Below are 14,088 nucleotides of genomic sequence, written 5' to 3' on the forward strand. Positions count from 1 at the left end.
GAGTTAGGAGGCTTTTATATCGCTCTGCTTACATCAAAATGATCTGATCACGGTCATGGACTCATGTGACTTTGGGTTCAGTGGACCCAAACTGGCAGACAGATAAGATGTGTGTACACAGAGCTCAGTGGTGTCAACAAACCCACAAAACGCCCACACAAAAGAGAACACAATGTCGTGTGAAGCTGAATGAAGAGAACTTAAAGAGCAGCCAGCCAACTCAACAAGCAGCATCTACAGTTCAATTTCTTTTTTTTTTATTACATCTGAACCGAATAACAAATAAAGATGAATGCTTTATTTACAGCGCACTGGATTTAAATCTAACGGTGATAATCATAAGCTGTTATTCTTTTTACAATTATCCATGCAATACAATAAATACCCCCTTGTACTGCTGTTTTCTATATTATCTGTCTTAAAATCAACAGGTGTTGTATGTGCAATGCATTATTAAGTCAAAGTCAACTTTGTCATTTCTGCCATTATGTAAAGGACCTAGACAGGATTGAGATGCCAATTCTCCCAGACTGCTGGTGTAAACATGCAAGTGCATACACAAAAAAAAAGAAAAAGTATTAAAAAAAAAAGACAAGTGCTAAATAAAAGTAATAAAATAAAATGACAGTTAAGGAAGACACACATAAAACACTTAAGCACCAACTTTAATTATAGAGCAGTAACTATTTTTTTCTATTATGAAGTGAATGATTATTGTGCAAATGGGATGAATAGTACAAATATAATAAAAAGTTCATATATATACTGTATATATAATTCATAACTGTTTGGTTATGAAACTGATTTTAACCTCAAATAACCCAGTCAACTATTCCACTGATAAGATAAGAGTAATGCACTGTTGGTCACAGTGGTAATTCCACATCTGCAGTACAGTGGGTTGCTACCTTACACAGTTTGTCAACAGTTAGCTGAGAGAGGCGTGTAAAGTTTTAGGCCTTCGTAGTTTAAAAGTCCAGTGTGTAGGATTTAAAGGGACATATTGGCAGACATGGAATGTAATATAATAGGTATGTTTTCTTTTGTGTATAATCGCCTAAAAATAAGACTACTCTTTTCTTGACCTTACAGTGAATTGTAAGCGGGAGGTCCTTGTCCTTTCTTTTCAAGAATCTTTCTATTAAACTTTTTTGAATAAAAATAAACAACAATACAAACACTGCAGCCACATCCGCAGTTAAGTCATGTTGAGATGGAGTGAAAAAATGTTTGGAGGCAATAGGACTGAGAAGGGCGAAATCTCCAAAGCCAAAGGTTCTCCTGAATTGGGCCACAATTTCAGGTGATGGCACACAACTAGGTTGTCTATTGGCTTGGGGAGAGGGTATTTAAGTGGAGCCCCAAGGAGTACAGAAAGAGTTGTATTTTAGCATGAGTTTAATAGTAGTGGTACTAAAAGGCAAGATATTGAATGTTAGCAGCCCAATAATAGTGGCGAGTCCCATGCCTCTGTCTCTTTTTTATCTTTGAAGTAGGATCTTGCTTACTTGAGGTCTCTTAATTTACCAAATGTATGTGGAGATAATGGAATCTAGTGAGACAATGTATGACTTTGGGATAAACACTGGTATGCGCAGGAATGACTATGTAAATTTTGGGAGTCTAGTCATTTTAATAGAATTTATTCGGCCAGCAAGGGATAATGCAAGAGGAGATCACTGCTGCAGTAAAATTTTAACTTGATGTAACAGAATGAAAAAAATGTCTTTAAAAGATTTTTAAATTTCTGCATAACTACTACTCTAAGGTCGGTGAACTACAGTTCTTCAATTTGGAACAGTATGACATTGTGATCTGTTTTGGAATTTGAATAATTTACCTTTGTGTAGGTTAGTTTTGTATCCTGATATGGAACCAAATTGGCCAAGTAGGGAAAGTGCAACTGGTAAAGAGGTTGCTGGATCTGAAACAAGTAACAGGAGGTCGTCTGCATATAAAGATACTTTATGTACCATGCCCCCTCCCTTTCGTATTCCAGCGCGGCTGGCACTGTCATGGAAGGCAATAGCAAGCGGTTTAATAGCTAGGTCAAAGAGGATCAGACTTAGTGGACAGCCTTGGGGCGCCCCATGGCTACTGCACTACATACATAAAAGGTTGGGAGAATGTACCATTAGTTTGAACTGTTGCAGTGGAAGAAGCATATACCAATTTGATCCAGTCTATAAACGACGATCCTAAACCGAATTTGTCCAGAACCGTAAAATAAGTATCTCAACTCAACTTGATCAAACGCTTTCTCTGTGTCTAAGGAAACAATGCACTCTGGGAGTTTTCATCAGAGGATGAATACAACACAACAAAGAGACGACAGATTTTTAAAAAAGAGCGATGATTTTTGATGAAGCATGTCTGATCTGCAGTGACAACCTCTTCCAATCTGTGGGCCAGGACCTTTGCTAGAATCTTGGCGTCTGTGTTCAACAGCGAGATAAGCCCATATGAGGCACAGTCTGCAGGATTCTGACCCTTCTTTGTGATGAAAGTTTAATTAGGGAGGAAGTGAACCCAGCTGAAGTTATTCAAGCGGAACAGTCGCTAGCTGTCGGGAGAAGAGCACCACAAACGTTTTAAAAAATTTGGTTGGGAATGTTAAATTATTGTTATTTTCTTTGGTTGCTCGCACCACAGGGTGAAGGGAGGTGGTAGAGGGTGGGCTTGGGTGGGTTGAGGAAAGAGGGTATGATTGCGTGATGAATTGTCATCTGTCTTTTTTTGTTAAATTAAATAAAACACTCCAAAAAACCGGGTGGCACGGTGGCTTTGTGGTTAGCACTGTTGCCTCACAGCAAGAGGGTCCCTGGAACGGGGTTCGGTCCGGGCGGGGGCCCTTCTGTGTGGAGTTTGCATGTTCTCCCCGTGTCCGCGTGGGTTCTCTCCGGGGTCTCCGGCTTCCTCCCACAGTCCAAAGACATGCAGCTCAGGTTAATTGATGACTCTAAATTGCCCTTAGGTGTGGCTGTGAGTGTGTGTGGTTGTTTGTCTATATGTGTCGGCCCTGCGATAGTCTGGCAAACTGTCCAGGGTGTACCCCGCCTTCCAGCCCCCCCGCGACCCTTACGAGGACAAGCGGTTGCAGAAAATGACTGAAATGACTCCAAAAAACCCAAAACGAAGTAAAGGGTCCAGCCCTGCATTGATGATATGGCTAGGACTATTTGTGCCTGGGTTATAGGAGCCTCCAGCTTCTTCACCAGGTTTGGAGAAATTGCTGGAATGGGGAGAGGGTTAAGAAAGGCTATGATCTGCATCATCTCCATCAAACTGGGAGGAGTAAAAAATGGTAGTAGAAGATTTTAAAAGCGTTATTGATCTTAATGTGATCAGAAGTGAGGACGCCACTTTCTGTTTAAATGTTTGGTATGAGTTGTTTAGCCCTCCGTCCTTTTAATTTGTTAGTTTACAGTTAGCCAAGAAAACAAAAAGAGTAAGTAAATGATTTTTGCATTTAAGACTCTTTTACTGGGTCACATACTGTATATTCACAAATGAGTGACAAGACCAAAGATGTATTTCATACTTTAAAGTTTAATCTGACACTTTCTGTTGATCTACACCTTTCAAATAACCACATACTTCAAGTGTTAACTCCCTCTGAGTAATCTAAAAAGTGTTATTTATTGGGGAAAAAGTTATCTGGTTCTTTGTTTTTGTTGGTCTCAGCAGCCACTCATTCCAGTCACGATGGACACGAAGGTGCTTGTACCGTAGCTGGGATTGATTTGGAGCTGCTCCATCATCTCTCTTCCTTTCTCCCTTGTTTCCATTGAACACATGGCCTTTTTCCACGAACTCACCAGTGACCCACCTAGTGGATAACATGATCATTATTAAAAGCTCATTAACTCAATAAAAATAAACCATATTACAATATTTTTTGAGTGTGGCTTACCCATTATAGAGTCAATGTAATTGATCCAGTAGGAGGTAGCCAGTGTGCGGTTCTCGTCGTCAGTCAAATCTGCTATGTAAGGCGCATTGTCGCCCGCCTAGATGCACAGATATGACAGAATAGAAATTACATGAAAGCACATGTTATAAAACTGGGATTGATTAGGAAATGAATGCATGAGTGCAGCTGTAGTTACGTACCTTTAACACACGGCTTGGGAGAGGGACAATATACATCGCAGCTTTGGTCAGACTGGAGTGGAAATGTGCTGCAGAAATGTACTCAGCGTTGTTAAGCCAGCTGTTTGCAAACGACTGCTCTGCAGGGGAGAAGTGGCTCTGCCTGAAGGAAATGAAAGAATAGGAGAGACAATTTCTTACCTTTGCTGCCGAGAGTTAGATGAAAACAATGATACCACTCTGAACTATGACAATGATATCAGTCTTCTCATCTAATGCGCATCATAAAAGCGAGAGAGTGTATTTCCAAAAACATCAAACTATTGCTTTAAGATCAGTCTATAGATGGATTACTTGTCCTTGCATGCTGCAGAGGCATGTAGTGAAGCCATTTGGGCCTCCCAGTAGAGACCGAGGAGAGTGTCTTTCTTCTCAGCGTCAGAGAGAGGAGGATTATGAGTTGCCTTGAGACCCTTTCAACACACACACGCACACACACACACACACACACACACACACACACACACACACACACACACAACATTTCAGCCATGGATAGATTGCTGAACTTGCATACCAGGCACAGGCTGGCAGGAGTCTCCCTGACCTTCACTGACCAGTATGAGACTCAAAATTACCACAAAAAGAGAATTGCAAAGAAGACACAAAACAACCACAAAGAGACACAAAATGTCTATAAAAAACAACCAAAAAAGACACAAAAAACCACAAAGAGACACAAAATGGCCTCTACAATGGGAAAAAAACACCCAAAGGTAGGGGTGTCGTAATCATCATTTTAGTTTTTGGAGGGTCAGAAACTACAAACTAACAGGGTGAAAAATGGCTTCAGGGTCACAGTAAATTGTACATATATATTATAATTGATTATATATAAATCTATAAACAAATATATAAAACATAAACAAATATGATTTATAATTTTTTTTAAAAATAACTATAGCTCTTCCTAATACTCTACACGTTACACTTGTATATATGTATATATGTATAGTCTCTTAGTTTTTAGTTTTTTAAACATATTCCTTTTATATTTTATTAATATTGTTTGCTCTTTATTCTCTTTGTTCTCTTGTTCTACTGTATGGCGCTGCTACACCCCAATTTCTCAGTTTTGAGATCAATAAAGTATATCTATCTATCTATATAAAATCAGAGAGAGCTCAACATGGCCTATAAAATAAGTTGATTGGAGATGTGCAAAAATTGAGCACATGTGCCAATGAAAGGTCAGTAAAGTTTAAAAGAAATGTATTTGAAATGTGCAGGTTTTTTTCTGTGTTTTTATGACAAGGAAGACCTTATTTCACAATTTACAACAATTATACATAACTGAAACATTTTAGACCCTGCAGATCCCCAGTTTTTAACACTGACCTTCTGCTAAAAGAGGACATTATACATCTTTCTACACTGTTTAAGTAGTGCTCCGAGTGAAAAATTATGCTAACATGTGTAAAATCACCTTTTTGTATTATATTTTCATTGTGTATGTGTGTGTGTGTGTGTGTGTGTGTGATATACCTGGAAAAAGGCATCCCACTTAGTCATGGCGTCAGGGTAGGCAGCTGCACAGTCAGTGTATGTTGTGCAGTAGCCTTCAACACTTTTATGTGCCTGCATCTGGACCTGACAGAAACAACATCAACCATCATTACAATCATAATTACACTATCAAAAAGGGATTCAAGTTTTTGAGACGACATTTTGGGCAATTGCTAAACCACTGATGAAGACTGAAATATCTCAAAAATGACCGGACACTTTGTGGTGAGGCAGTTTTTTGTAGGAACTGTTTTCTTTCTACCAAACTACACCAATCAACTGTATCACAGCGCAGAAGGAATCGTGCATCTACTCATGGACGAGAAGGTCGTGCGTGTCACAGTTCGAGATGAAACATTAATGGTGTCCTCCTTGGCTGAGCTGTAACATTGGCTTGCTCAGTGGTGCTAGGTGAGCTCGTCGCAGATGCTTGCTTCTCTCTGTGCAGTTATACAGTTAGTGGTTGTAGTTTGGTAAATTGAAAATAGTTCCAACATCAAACTGCTCACAACAAATCTATGGATTATCTTGAGTGACCGGGTCATGATTTCTGGAAAGAGACATTGATGTTGAGTTTTTCAAAGTTATTTTTTTGGTGCTTTAACCTCCACAAGCCGAGAGCCATGGAGTTGCATTATATTGGAAAAAAGACAAAAATGTCCACAGCCGATATCTCTAGCACTCTGCAGCTCACACCAAAACAATCTAGACTGATAAATAGCCCTACAGGTAAGACAAAAAATATGTAATTATTAAATTTGATTAATACTTTTGTTGGCGTTAGCATTTAGCTGTGCCAGCACTGGGTGCAGTGTAACAGAAGCAACAGATTGTCTCTCTTTCAATTTGAGATGTTGAGCTGCACAAGTACCTTAACGTTTTCTCCCAGGAAGCCATTCTTCGCAGCAGACAGGAAGGGCAGAACAGAGACAAAGTAGTTCACACCTGGAGGAGGAAGAAGTGGTTTTGTTTGTGTTTAGTGTTCTATGTTTTCCTAAAGGTATATATGCGTGTGTGTGTGTGTGTGTGTGTGTGTGTGTGTGTGTGTGTGTGTGAGCTCACTATACTCACAGGACCACCAGCTGTGAGGAGAAATACACATGCTGTCTCCTGTCTTCAGGCCGCAGGTTGTAGCACCGGTTGGATCAGCGTAACGCCCTACAGAAAGAACAGGTTGTACAAAACAACATCAGTTTTTATATATTCTTTGGTTGCTGGTGTTATGTTCTTGCGGTTTAGGGCTCAGTGACTCTGGGGCTCACAGTAAAAATTGATTATTTATTCATTGCATGGGTGAGATGTCATTGCTGAGGGTTTCATTTAAATGCATTTACATGATTAACTTTCCACTTTTGCAATAATTAGAATTTTGAGGAATTAAATAAACTATGAAAAAAAACAAATTAATATCATGTTACCTGAGGTTTTCATCCATGCAATCTGCAGTATCAGTCCCCACATTGGACCGTCTGTGGCATTTGTCCCCATGCATGACAGAAACGGTGTTGTAGCATTGACCATCAGCCGGAAAAAACTCATACGGTTAAGGGCGATCCAGGGGTCAGGGGTCACAACGCCATCTTTCATTGGCAGGTCAGTCATTTGGGTGGACGCTTGGGCCCACATGACGGGCATGCCATTATCTAGAATGGAAGCAGTGCTGCAAAGAGCAACTGCAGATGCCAGGAGGAGGCTGAGGGTTGCCGTGTGCATCATGGTTGATGAGCTCGGGACTGCAGGGAGTGATGGAGTCAAGAGGCTTTTATACCGCTCTGTTAACATCAAAATGCTCTGATCACCGTCATGGACCAGTCACGTTGGGTTCAGTGGACCCTCATTCATAGATAAGATGTGTGTATGTAACCAACATCGCTGAAATTCTCAGAAACAGTGGGTCTCTTGACCAACTCAGATAATGTATTCTACTATGTGTAAATATATGCATATATATTGACAGTTTAATGGTCCAGTGTGTAAAATTTAAGGGGATATATTGGCAGACATGGAACATTTACATCTGAACTATTTTCACCATGCAAATATCACACTTATGCAATGAATGATTATTGTGCGAATAGGATGAATATGTATATATATATGTATGCCTATCTATCTATCTATCTATCTATCTATCTATCTATCTATCTATCTATATAGGCTTCTCACTGGTTTTAACAGACAGCATCATATCACCTCAATCGTCTCCTTTGGCACCCTAATTATTTTAGAATTGATTTTAGGATTTTAATGATCATTTTTAAAACATGTTTGGGTCTCGCCCCTCACTACTTAATAGAAATGTTGACCCCATATGAGCCAGGTCGAAGCCTTCGATCCCCGGATGGGGCCCTCCCTGCTGTTCCAAAAACCAAAGTTGATTGTCCCTTTGCCATCAGGACCCCTCAGGTTTGGAACAACCTGTCTGAGGAGATAAGGTTAACGAAATCAGTGACTTCTTTTTCCCTGCCCCACCCTGTCACATGATGCCTGGAGCAGCCAAGCAAAAATCACTGGGAAAAATAACCCAAATTACTTTAGGACTAAGGAAGAGATACAAAGCAAAACAAAAACCCCCAAGAAGTCTAATTACCTATCTAGACTTAAATCACTTCTTAAAACCCATTTTTACAGACTTGCTTTAATGTGATGTCATCTGTTTAATTAGTCTATTTTTATTTATGTATTTTAGTTTGTCTTTTAATTGATTTTTTATTTTGTCTTGATCGTGTTTAATTTAATCATTGGTACTATTATTTCTGTGTTGACTGCTAATATTCTTTCAATTGTATTTACAAAGGACAAGGAAGATTTATTGCTCTATTTTAAACATAGTATAAAAAATGAAATTAAAATTTGTCCTTGATCCTGCAACATCTTTCGCAGTTGAAGGATGAGTTGAGGAGTCTCACAGCCTGGGGAAAGAAGCTGCTCTGTAGTTTGGTGGTTCAGCAGCGGATACTGTTTCTTCTACTGAGCCTTTCTGTCCTGGGCCGTGCACGAACCGTGCCAGTTATTGATGTTTCCAGTCAGTGTGCTTTCTATTGCTCCTCTGTAGAAGTTAACCAGGATTTTGCTCTGGAATTTAGCCTTCCTAAGTTTCCGTAGGAAGTAGAGCCTTTTCTGTGCTTTTTGATTTCCGTATTGTTGATTTCCTCCCAATATGAACTCTCATCGTTGTTTATAATACATCGATGATGGTGGTGTTGTCCGCATACTTCACAATAGAGCTCTCCTGATGTCTTGGAGTGCAGTCATGGGTGAACAGGAGGGGGCTGAGCACACAGCCCTGGGGGGCTCCGATGTTGAGCACTAAAGGAAGTATGACTGCCAATCCGAACTCTCTGGGTAATGCTACTTTAAATTTTGTCTGGCCTTATTTCAGCATTATTGTTTGGCTCTTATAGTTATGTTGCCTCTGCAAGAAACCAATGTTGCCTCTGCTTTGCCTTGTTTGTCAAAGCACTTTGTAAACTGTTTTAAAAGGTGCTATAAAATAAAGTTATTAGTATTACTATCTATCTATCTATCTATCTATCTATCTAAGCACTATCAATCTATCTATCTATCTATATAGGCTTCTCACTGGTTTTAACAGATGACATCACATCACCCCAACCCTGCTTCTCTCCTATTGGCACCCTATCCATTTTAGAAGTAATTTTACGATTTTAATGATCACTTCTAAAACTTGTTTGTCAACCCCATATAATGTATATCAGGTTAGAGCATCCACACTGCCCATCTGAGCAGCGGTGATCTGGAGCATGTCAGCTGCTGCACATCTACAGAAACGAATTTTTACACATGCCGCACACATTTGTCAACAGAAACAAACAGTGAAAATGGTGTTCTAGACCTCCTTTTACTGCAGTTTAGAAGTCTCCATCACAGAGATGAGGAAATACAAAGATGTCTTTTTTACTCCAACTTCCCTGCTTCCCTTTCAAAATAAAAGCCCTCTGACAACGTCTCTGCAGGCAGAATCCTATCAGTCGCTGACACAAGGCATTTTATTTTGAAACATTTGCAGGGCAGTGTTGTCGGCAATGCAGGAGCTGCACAACTTCATAAATGAGTGGAATTTTACTTTTATACTGTCCTCCATTTTAGAGGGTGATCTGAATGGAGTTCAACTGATTTTAATTTCTGTTAATGTAACAAAGAATAAACCACACTGTCTAGTAAGAACTTACTGTTAGGAGAATCTGTCAGACTGTGTAATATTTCACACTGTCAAAACAGGGTGCCGGTGCTCCGTTTGAGGGCATGCTAAGGTTACAGTAAGCATTCCTATGAAAAGTTTTAAAATATTGTGTTTTGTTGTTCCACTACTTACTTTCATCATAGTGATAATGGGGCCAGTGCATATAGAATTCAACAGTCTTGTCCCAACTGTGCCAAAACAACACTAAAATAATGTGTATGCATGTATAATTGAAGCATCAACAGAAATAACAAAAAAAGTAACCCAAAAATTATTTTTCTTAGTAATTAATCTATTTTATTATGCACTAATTTAAAAGTAATTGAATTACTTTTTGACAGAATCAACTAGTAATTATAATTAATTACTTATAGTAGTAACTTGCCCAACACTGCCTGCTGCATATCAATGCTGTTGCTGTTAAGGTCTCTCTCCAGTCTTGTTGCTTTTGTTTTGTGATTTGTTTCTCTCTTGTTTAATTCTATCATCATAATTCAATCTATCTATCTATCTATCTATATGTAAATAAACTGCTTGGTTATAAAACGTCTAAAGAACCCAGTCAACTTTTCTACTGACAAGATAAGATTACTGCACTGTCGGTCACAGTGATGAATCCACAGCTTGCACTGTTTGCCAAACAGTTTACTGACAGGGGCGTGTAGAGTTTTAGGCGTCCGTAGTTTAAAGGTCTCGTGTGTAAGATTTACAGTAGTTATATTAGCAGACATGAAACATAATATAATAGGTATGTTTTCTTTATTGTATAATCACCTCAAAATAAGAATTGTTGTATTTTCTTTATCTTTTAGCTGCAGGACTCTTGTCAGCAAAGATTTCAGTGTTGCATCAACACATTTGAACAATAGCCCAGAATGGACAAACCAAACACTGTTTTTAGATAGGGCCATTTGTGTCTTGGCATCACCCAAGCCATTCAAAACTGCTTTACTCAGTGTTTATAGTGGTTTAAATAACCAAGTCTGTTTATTTGGGGGAGGAGGAGACTTCTGCAGATTATTTGGCCCTCTTCTGAACTCCTGGATCAAAAATTTGCAATATGCCAAACAAGGTAGAGGAAACACTGGTTTGTAATATGAAACTACTTTTGTAAGTGCTTTTATTGGTTTTAATAACCAGGTCCGTTTGTTTTGGAGAAGAGGAGACATCTGTGAATACTTCAGCAGCTGGCAATAAAAACCTCCCAAACATCTCAATCTGAAGTTATCAGAAAAAAAAATGTGAGCACACATTAGCAGGTGCTGGGTTAGCGGCCTGTCTTCCAACATGACGTCGTAAAAATGCTGATTTGTGACGCAAAACTGCTTTATTCTGTTTTTTGCCGACACAACACAATACTGGCTTTTTGTGCCCAAAAACTCAACGCAGGTGCAACTAACTCACAATCAGATACTGTATGTCTTATGATTTCCATCATCATGTTACAAAAGATCCATGTATTGTTGAAAATGCACAGGCAAGCTAGTATGCTTCACTGCACCGAGGTCATTTCCTTTCATATCACCAATCCCCGTTTGAAGGCTGCAGCCACTGGGATCCTGACAGGCTTGTTTGTGTGATGACTCGGCAAATGGGAGAAAGTCTGCATTTGCAACTGTCTGTCCAAAAATCAGTGTGAATAAACCGACTGCACTTGGATTTCCCAACACTGCTGGGTTTACAAACGACTGCTGACGTCCTTTAAAATCAGTTCCTTCAGTGGAACCTATTAGAGCACTTAAATTCACATTTGTGTCCAGTTATTTAATATTTGCATATTTGATGTACTGTGGCCAAGATTTTAGAAAAAAATAGTCCATGTTCTCCCAAACCTGTACCTGCAACATTCTTGTAAATTTAGATCAGACACACAAATAAGTTCTGTAACTTTTTTTTTTTTTTTTTTATGATTTGGATTTTTGAACATGTTTTACATGTTTTATAATTTTAGAATCAGTCCATAAAATACCTTCTATGAGCAATTTGGCAATTTAGAATCTGTCTATCATAACTACATATTTAACATTATGTTACAAAATTATTGTAATTTTCTTCAAGCACTTTTCCAGGTTATTTCCTTGTAGTTGTTTTTTTCAACTTTCTTTTTCGTTTTTGTTTGTTTGTTGTTATTTTTTTGAAAACTAATTTTCAGGTAATTTTTTAGGTAATTTCTTGTACTTTAGGTATTGTATTAAAGTATTGTAGCAGTAAGTAATACAATTTTGATTTCCCTTGTGCTGAAACTGCTTATAGGCTGATCCCTTTACTTATCTATTCTTAAATTAACATTTATAATAATAATGAATTTAATTACAATAGCGCCTTTAAAAACAGAGTTCACAAAGTGCTTTGACAAACAAGAGGAAAGAAGGCCTTCTTGCAGAGGCAACATAACAATAAAAGCCAAACAGTAACACCGAACTAAGACCAGACAAAATTTAAAGAAGAATTAAACAAGAGAGAAACAACCCAAAAAACAAAGAAAAATACCAATTACAATCCATACAAATGAGAGTAAATAAAACTGAAAGAATAAAAGCAGCAAACACTGAAATAATAGTAGAAATTATCGAATTAAACACAATAAAGACAGAGTAAATTAAAAGATAGAAGAAGAGAAAAATAGATTAATCACATAAAAGCAAGTCTATAAAAATGGATTTTAAGAGGTGGTTTAAGTCTAGATGGCTGATCAGACTTATTATTTTATGGCTTTGAAACTCTTCCTTATAATAAAGTAATTTGGGTTATTTCTCACAGTGATTTTTGCCTGACCGCTGCAGACGTCATGTGACGGGGCGGGGCGGAGAATCAGGAAACACACCGCTGCTGGTGCTGCAAGTCACAAGAAAGGTAAAGTTAAAACTTTTACACGACTGAGCTCAATTTATTAAGCAAAGAATGACAATAGTGAAGGATTAGCTTGAAAGGCACAATCTTATGATGCCGTGTCAACTTTAGCAGCAGCTAAAGTATTTTTCTCTCCGAAAAAAAAACACACACAAATCTTCAAATTGTGCTGCCACTTTGGTTATGTCTTCGTGCAGCTGTTGCATGTTTGAGGCAACGCAGGAAAAAAGTTCACATAAAGACAACTTTAAGTCGCGTTATAATAAGTGTCTCGTTGTAAATATAAATCATGTATGCACTCCTTTTCTTGCCTTTGGAAAACAACTGTGATTTCCGCATTTCTCTCGCTGCCATGTTACAGTAAAGGGACAGATACACACGCAGGAGCAACAAGTTTCATCACAGTGGAAAGTAGGATTCATTGTTGACGTGAAAATCATCAAAATTTCCACAGCAATAACAGGGCTGTGTAGCATCTGACAGTTTCCGTGCAGCTGGTGTTTTGCATACAGTCCACAGTTTCAGTTTTCTTAAGTCAACAGTACAGGAAGTCTTCTTGACTGGGTTAAATATTCCTGACCCAGCCCTGTTACATGTTTGGCTTCATGTACAGCAAACACAGACAAGCACAGAGCAAATTTGCAAACTTTAAGTAAGCATGGGGATGTATTGATGGTTTGGACTGCACTCCCCCGACTCCCACTTTACCCTTTGAAACCTGAGCAAAATGGCTTTCATTGATGAAGTAACAGGTTGTAAGAAACAGACCTGTAATTTGGAAAAACAATTAAAAAAAACAGTACATATATGTTGAATGCATTGTGAGATGTGATACTGCCATTGTGTGGGTACTTAGTAATGTTGAAAATGGACACGAAAAGACCAAAAATATAGATAGATAGATAGATAGATAGATAGATAGATAGATAGATATACTTTATTGATCTCAAAACTGAGAAATTGGGGTGTAGCAGCGCCATACAGTAAGAACAGAGAATAAAGAGCACACATTATCAATAGAATATAAAGGAATATGCTTAAAAAAAACCTAAAAACAAACAAACAAAAAAAAAACTAAAAAAAACTAAAAATATGATAGGTATGTGAGTTTGTTGCAAACATCTCTGTTATATGATGCACTATGTGTTAACTTTATGCTTAAAAAAAACCCCAACAAACAATTCCTGGCAAGGTTATGAAATAAGAAAAACAGTTTTCCAGGCCTGGAAATGTTTTGGAAAAGTTTTGAATATGCACATTCTTTGTGGTATTTTTTAAATATTGTAAAACTTCAATTAATTGCCAGAGCTATTTTTTGCTTAAACCACTGAACTCCACAGGCTGATATTTCAAACAGGCGTCTTTATGGGACGGGC

At 38.3% G+C, this 14,088-nt stretch overlaps 2 protein-coding genes across 3 annotated transcripts in view; one reads left to right on the plus strand and one right to left on the minus strand.

The window, feature by feature from the left end:
• Positions 1–3,529: 3,529 nt before the first annotated feature.
• LOC121955180 (protein LEG1 homolog) lies at positions 3,530–8,100 on the minus strand. Its single transcript, XM_042503027.2, has 8 exons — positions 7,077–8,100; positions 6,730–6,816; positions 6,530–6,603; positions 5,638–5,742; positions 4,447–4,565; positions 4,114–4,255; positions 3,914–4,010; positions 3,530–3,829 (listed from the first exon to the last, which is right to left on the minus strand). Exons 1-8 carry the CDS (start codon positions 7,438–7,440, stop codon positions 3,681–3,683), a joined length of 1,137 nt encoding a protein of 378 aa, XP_042358961.2. The 5' UTR covers positions 7,441–8,100; the 3' UTR covers positions 3,530–3,680.
• Positions 8,101–12,644: 4,544 nt separating this feature from the next.
• stx7l (syntaxin 7-like) overlaps positions 12,645–14,088 on the plus strand; it is a 64,229-nt gene continuing 62,785 nt past the window's right edge. For both annotated transcript variants that reach the window (XM_088089454.1, XM_042503320.2), the window contains exon 1: positions 12,645–12,715. The gene's annotated coding sequence lies outside the window, so the exon portion shown is untranslated. The remainder of the gene's footprint in view (positions 12,716–14,088) is intronic.

This window comes from Plectropomus leopardus, chromosome 16 (genome assembly GCF_026936395.1).
Source record: "Plectropomus leopardus strain MGB_pleo_1.0 chromosome 16, ASM2693639v1, whole genome shotgun sequence".
In the NCBI taxonomy this organism is placed as follows: Eukaryota; Metazoa; Chordata; class Actinopteri; order Perciformes; family Serranidae; genus Plectropomus; species Plectropomus leopardus.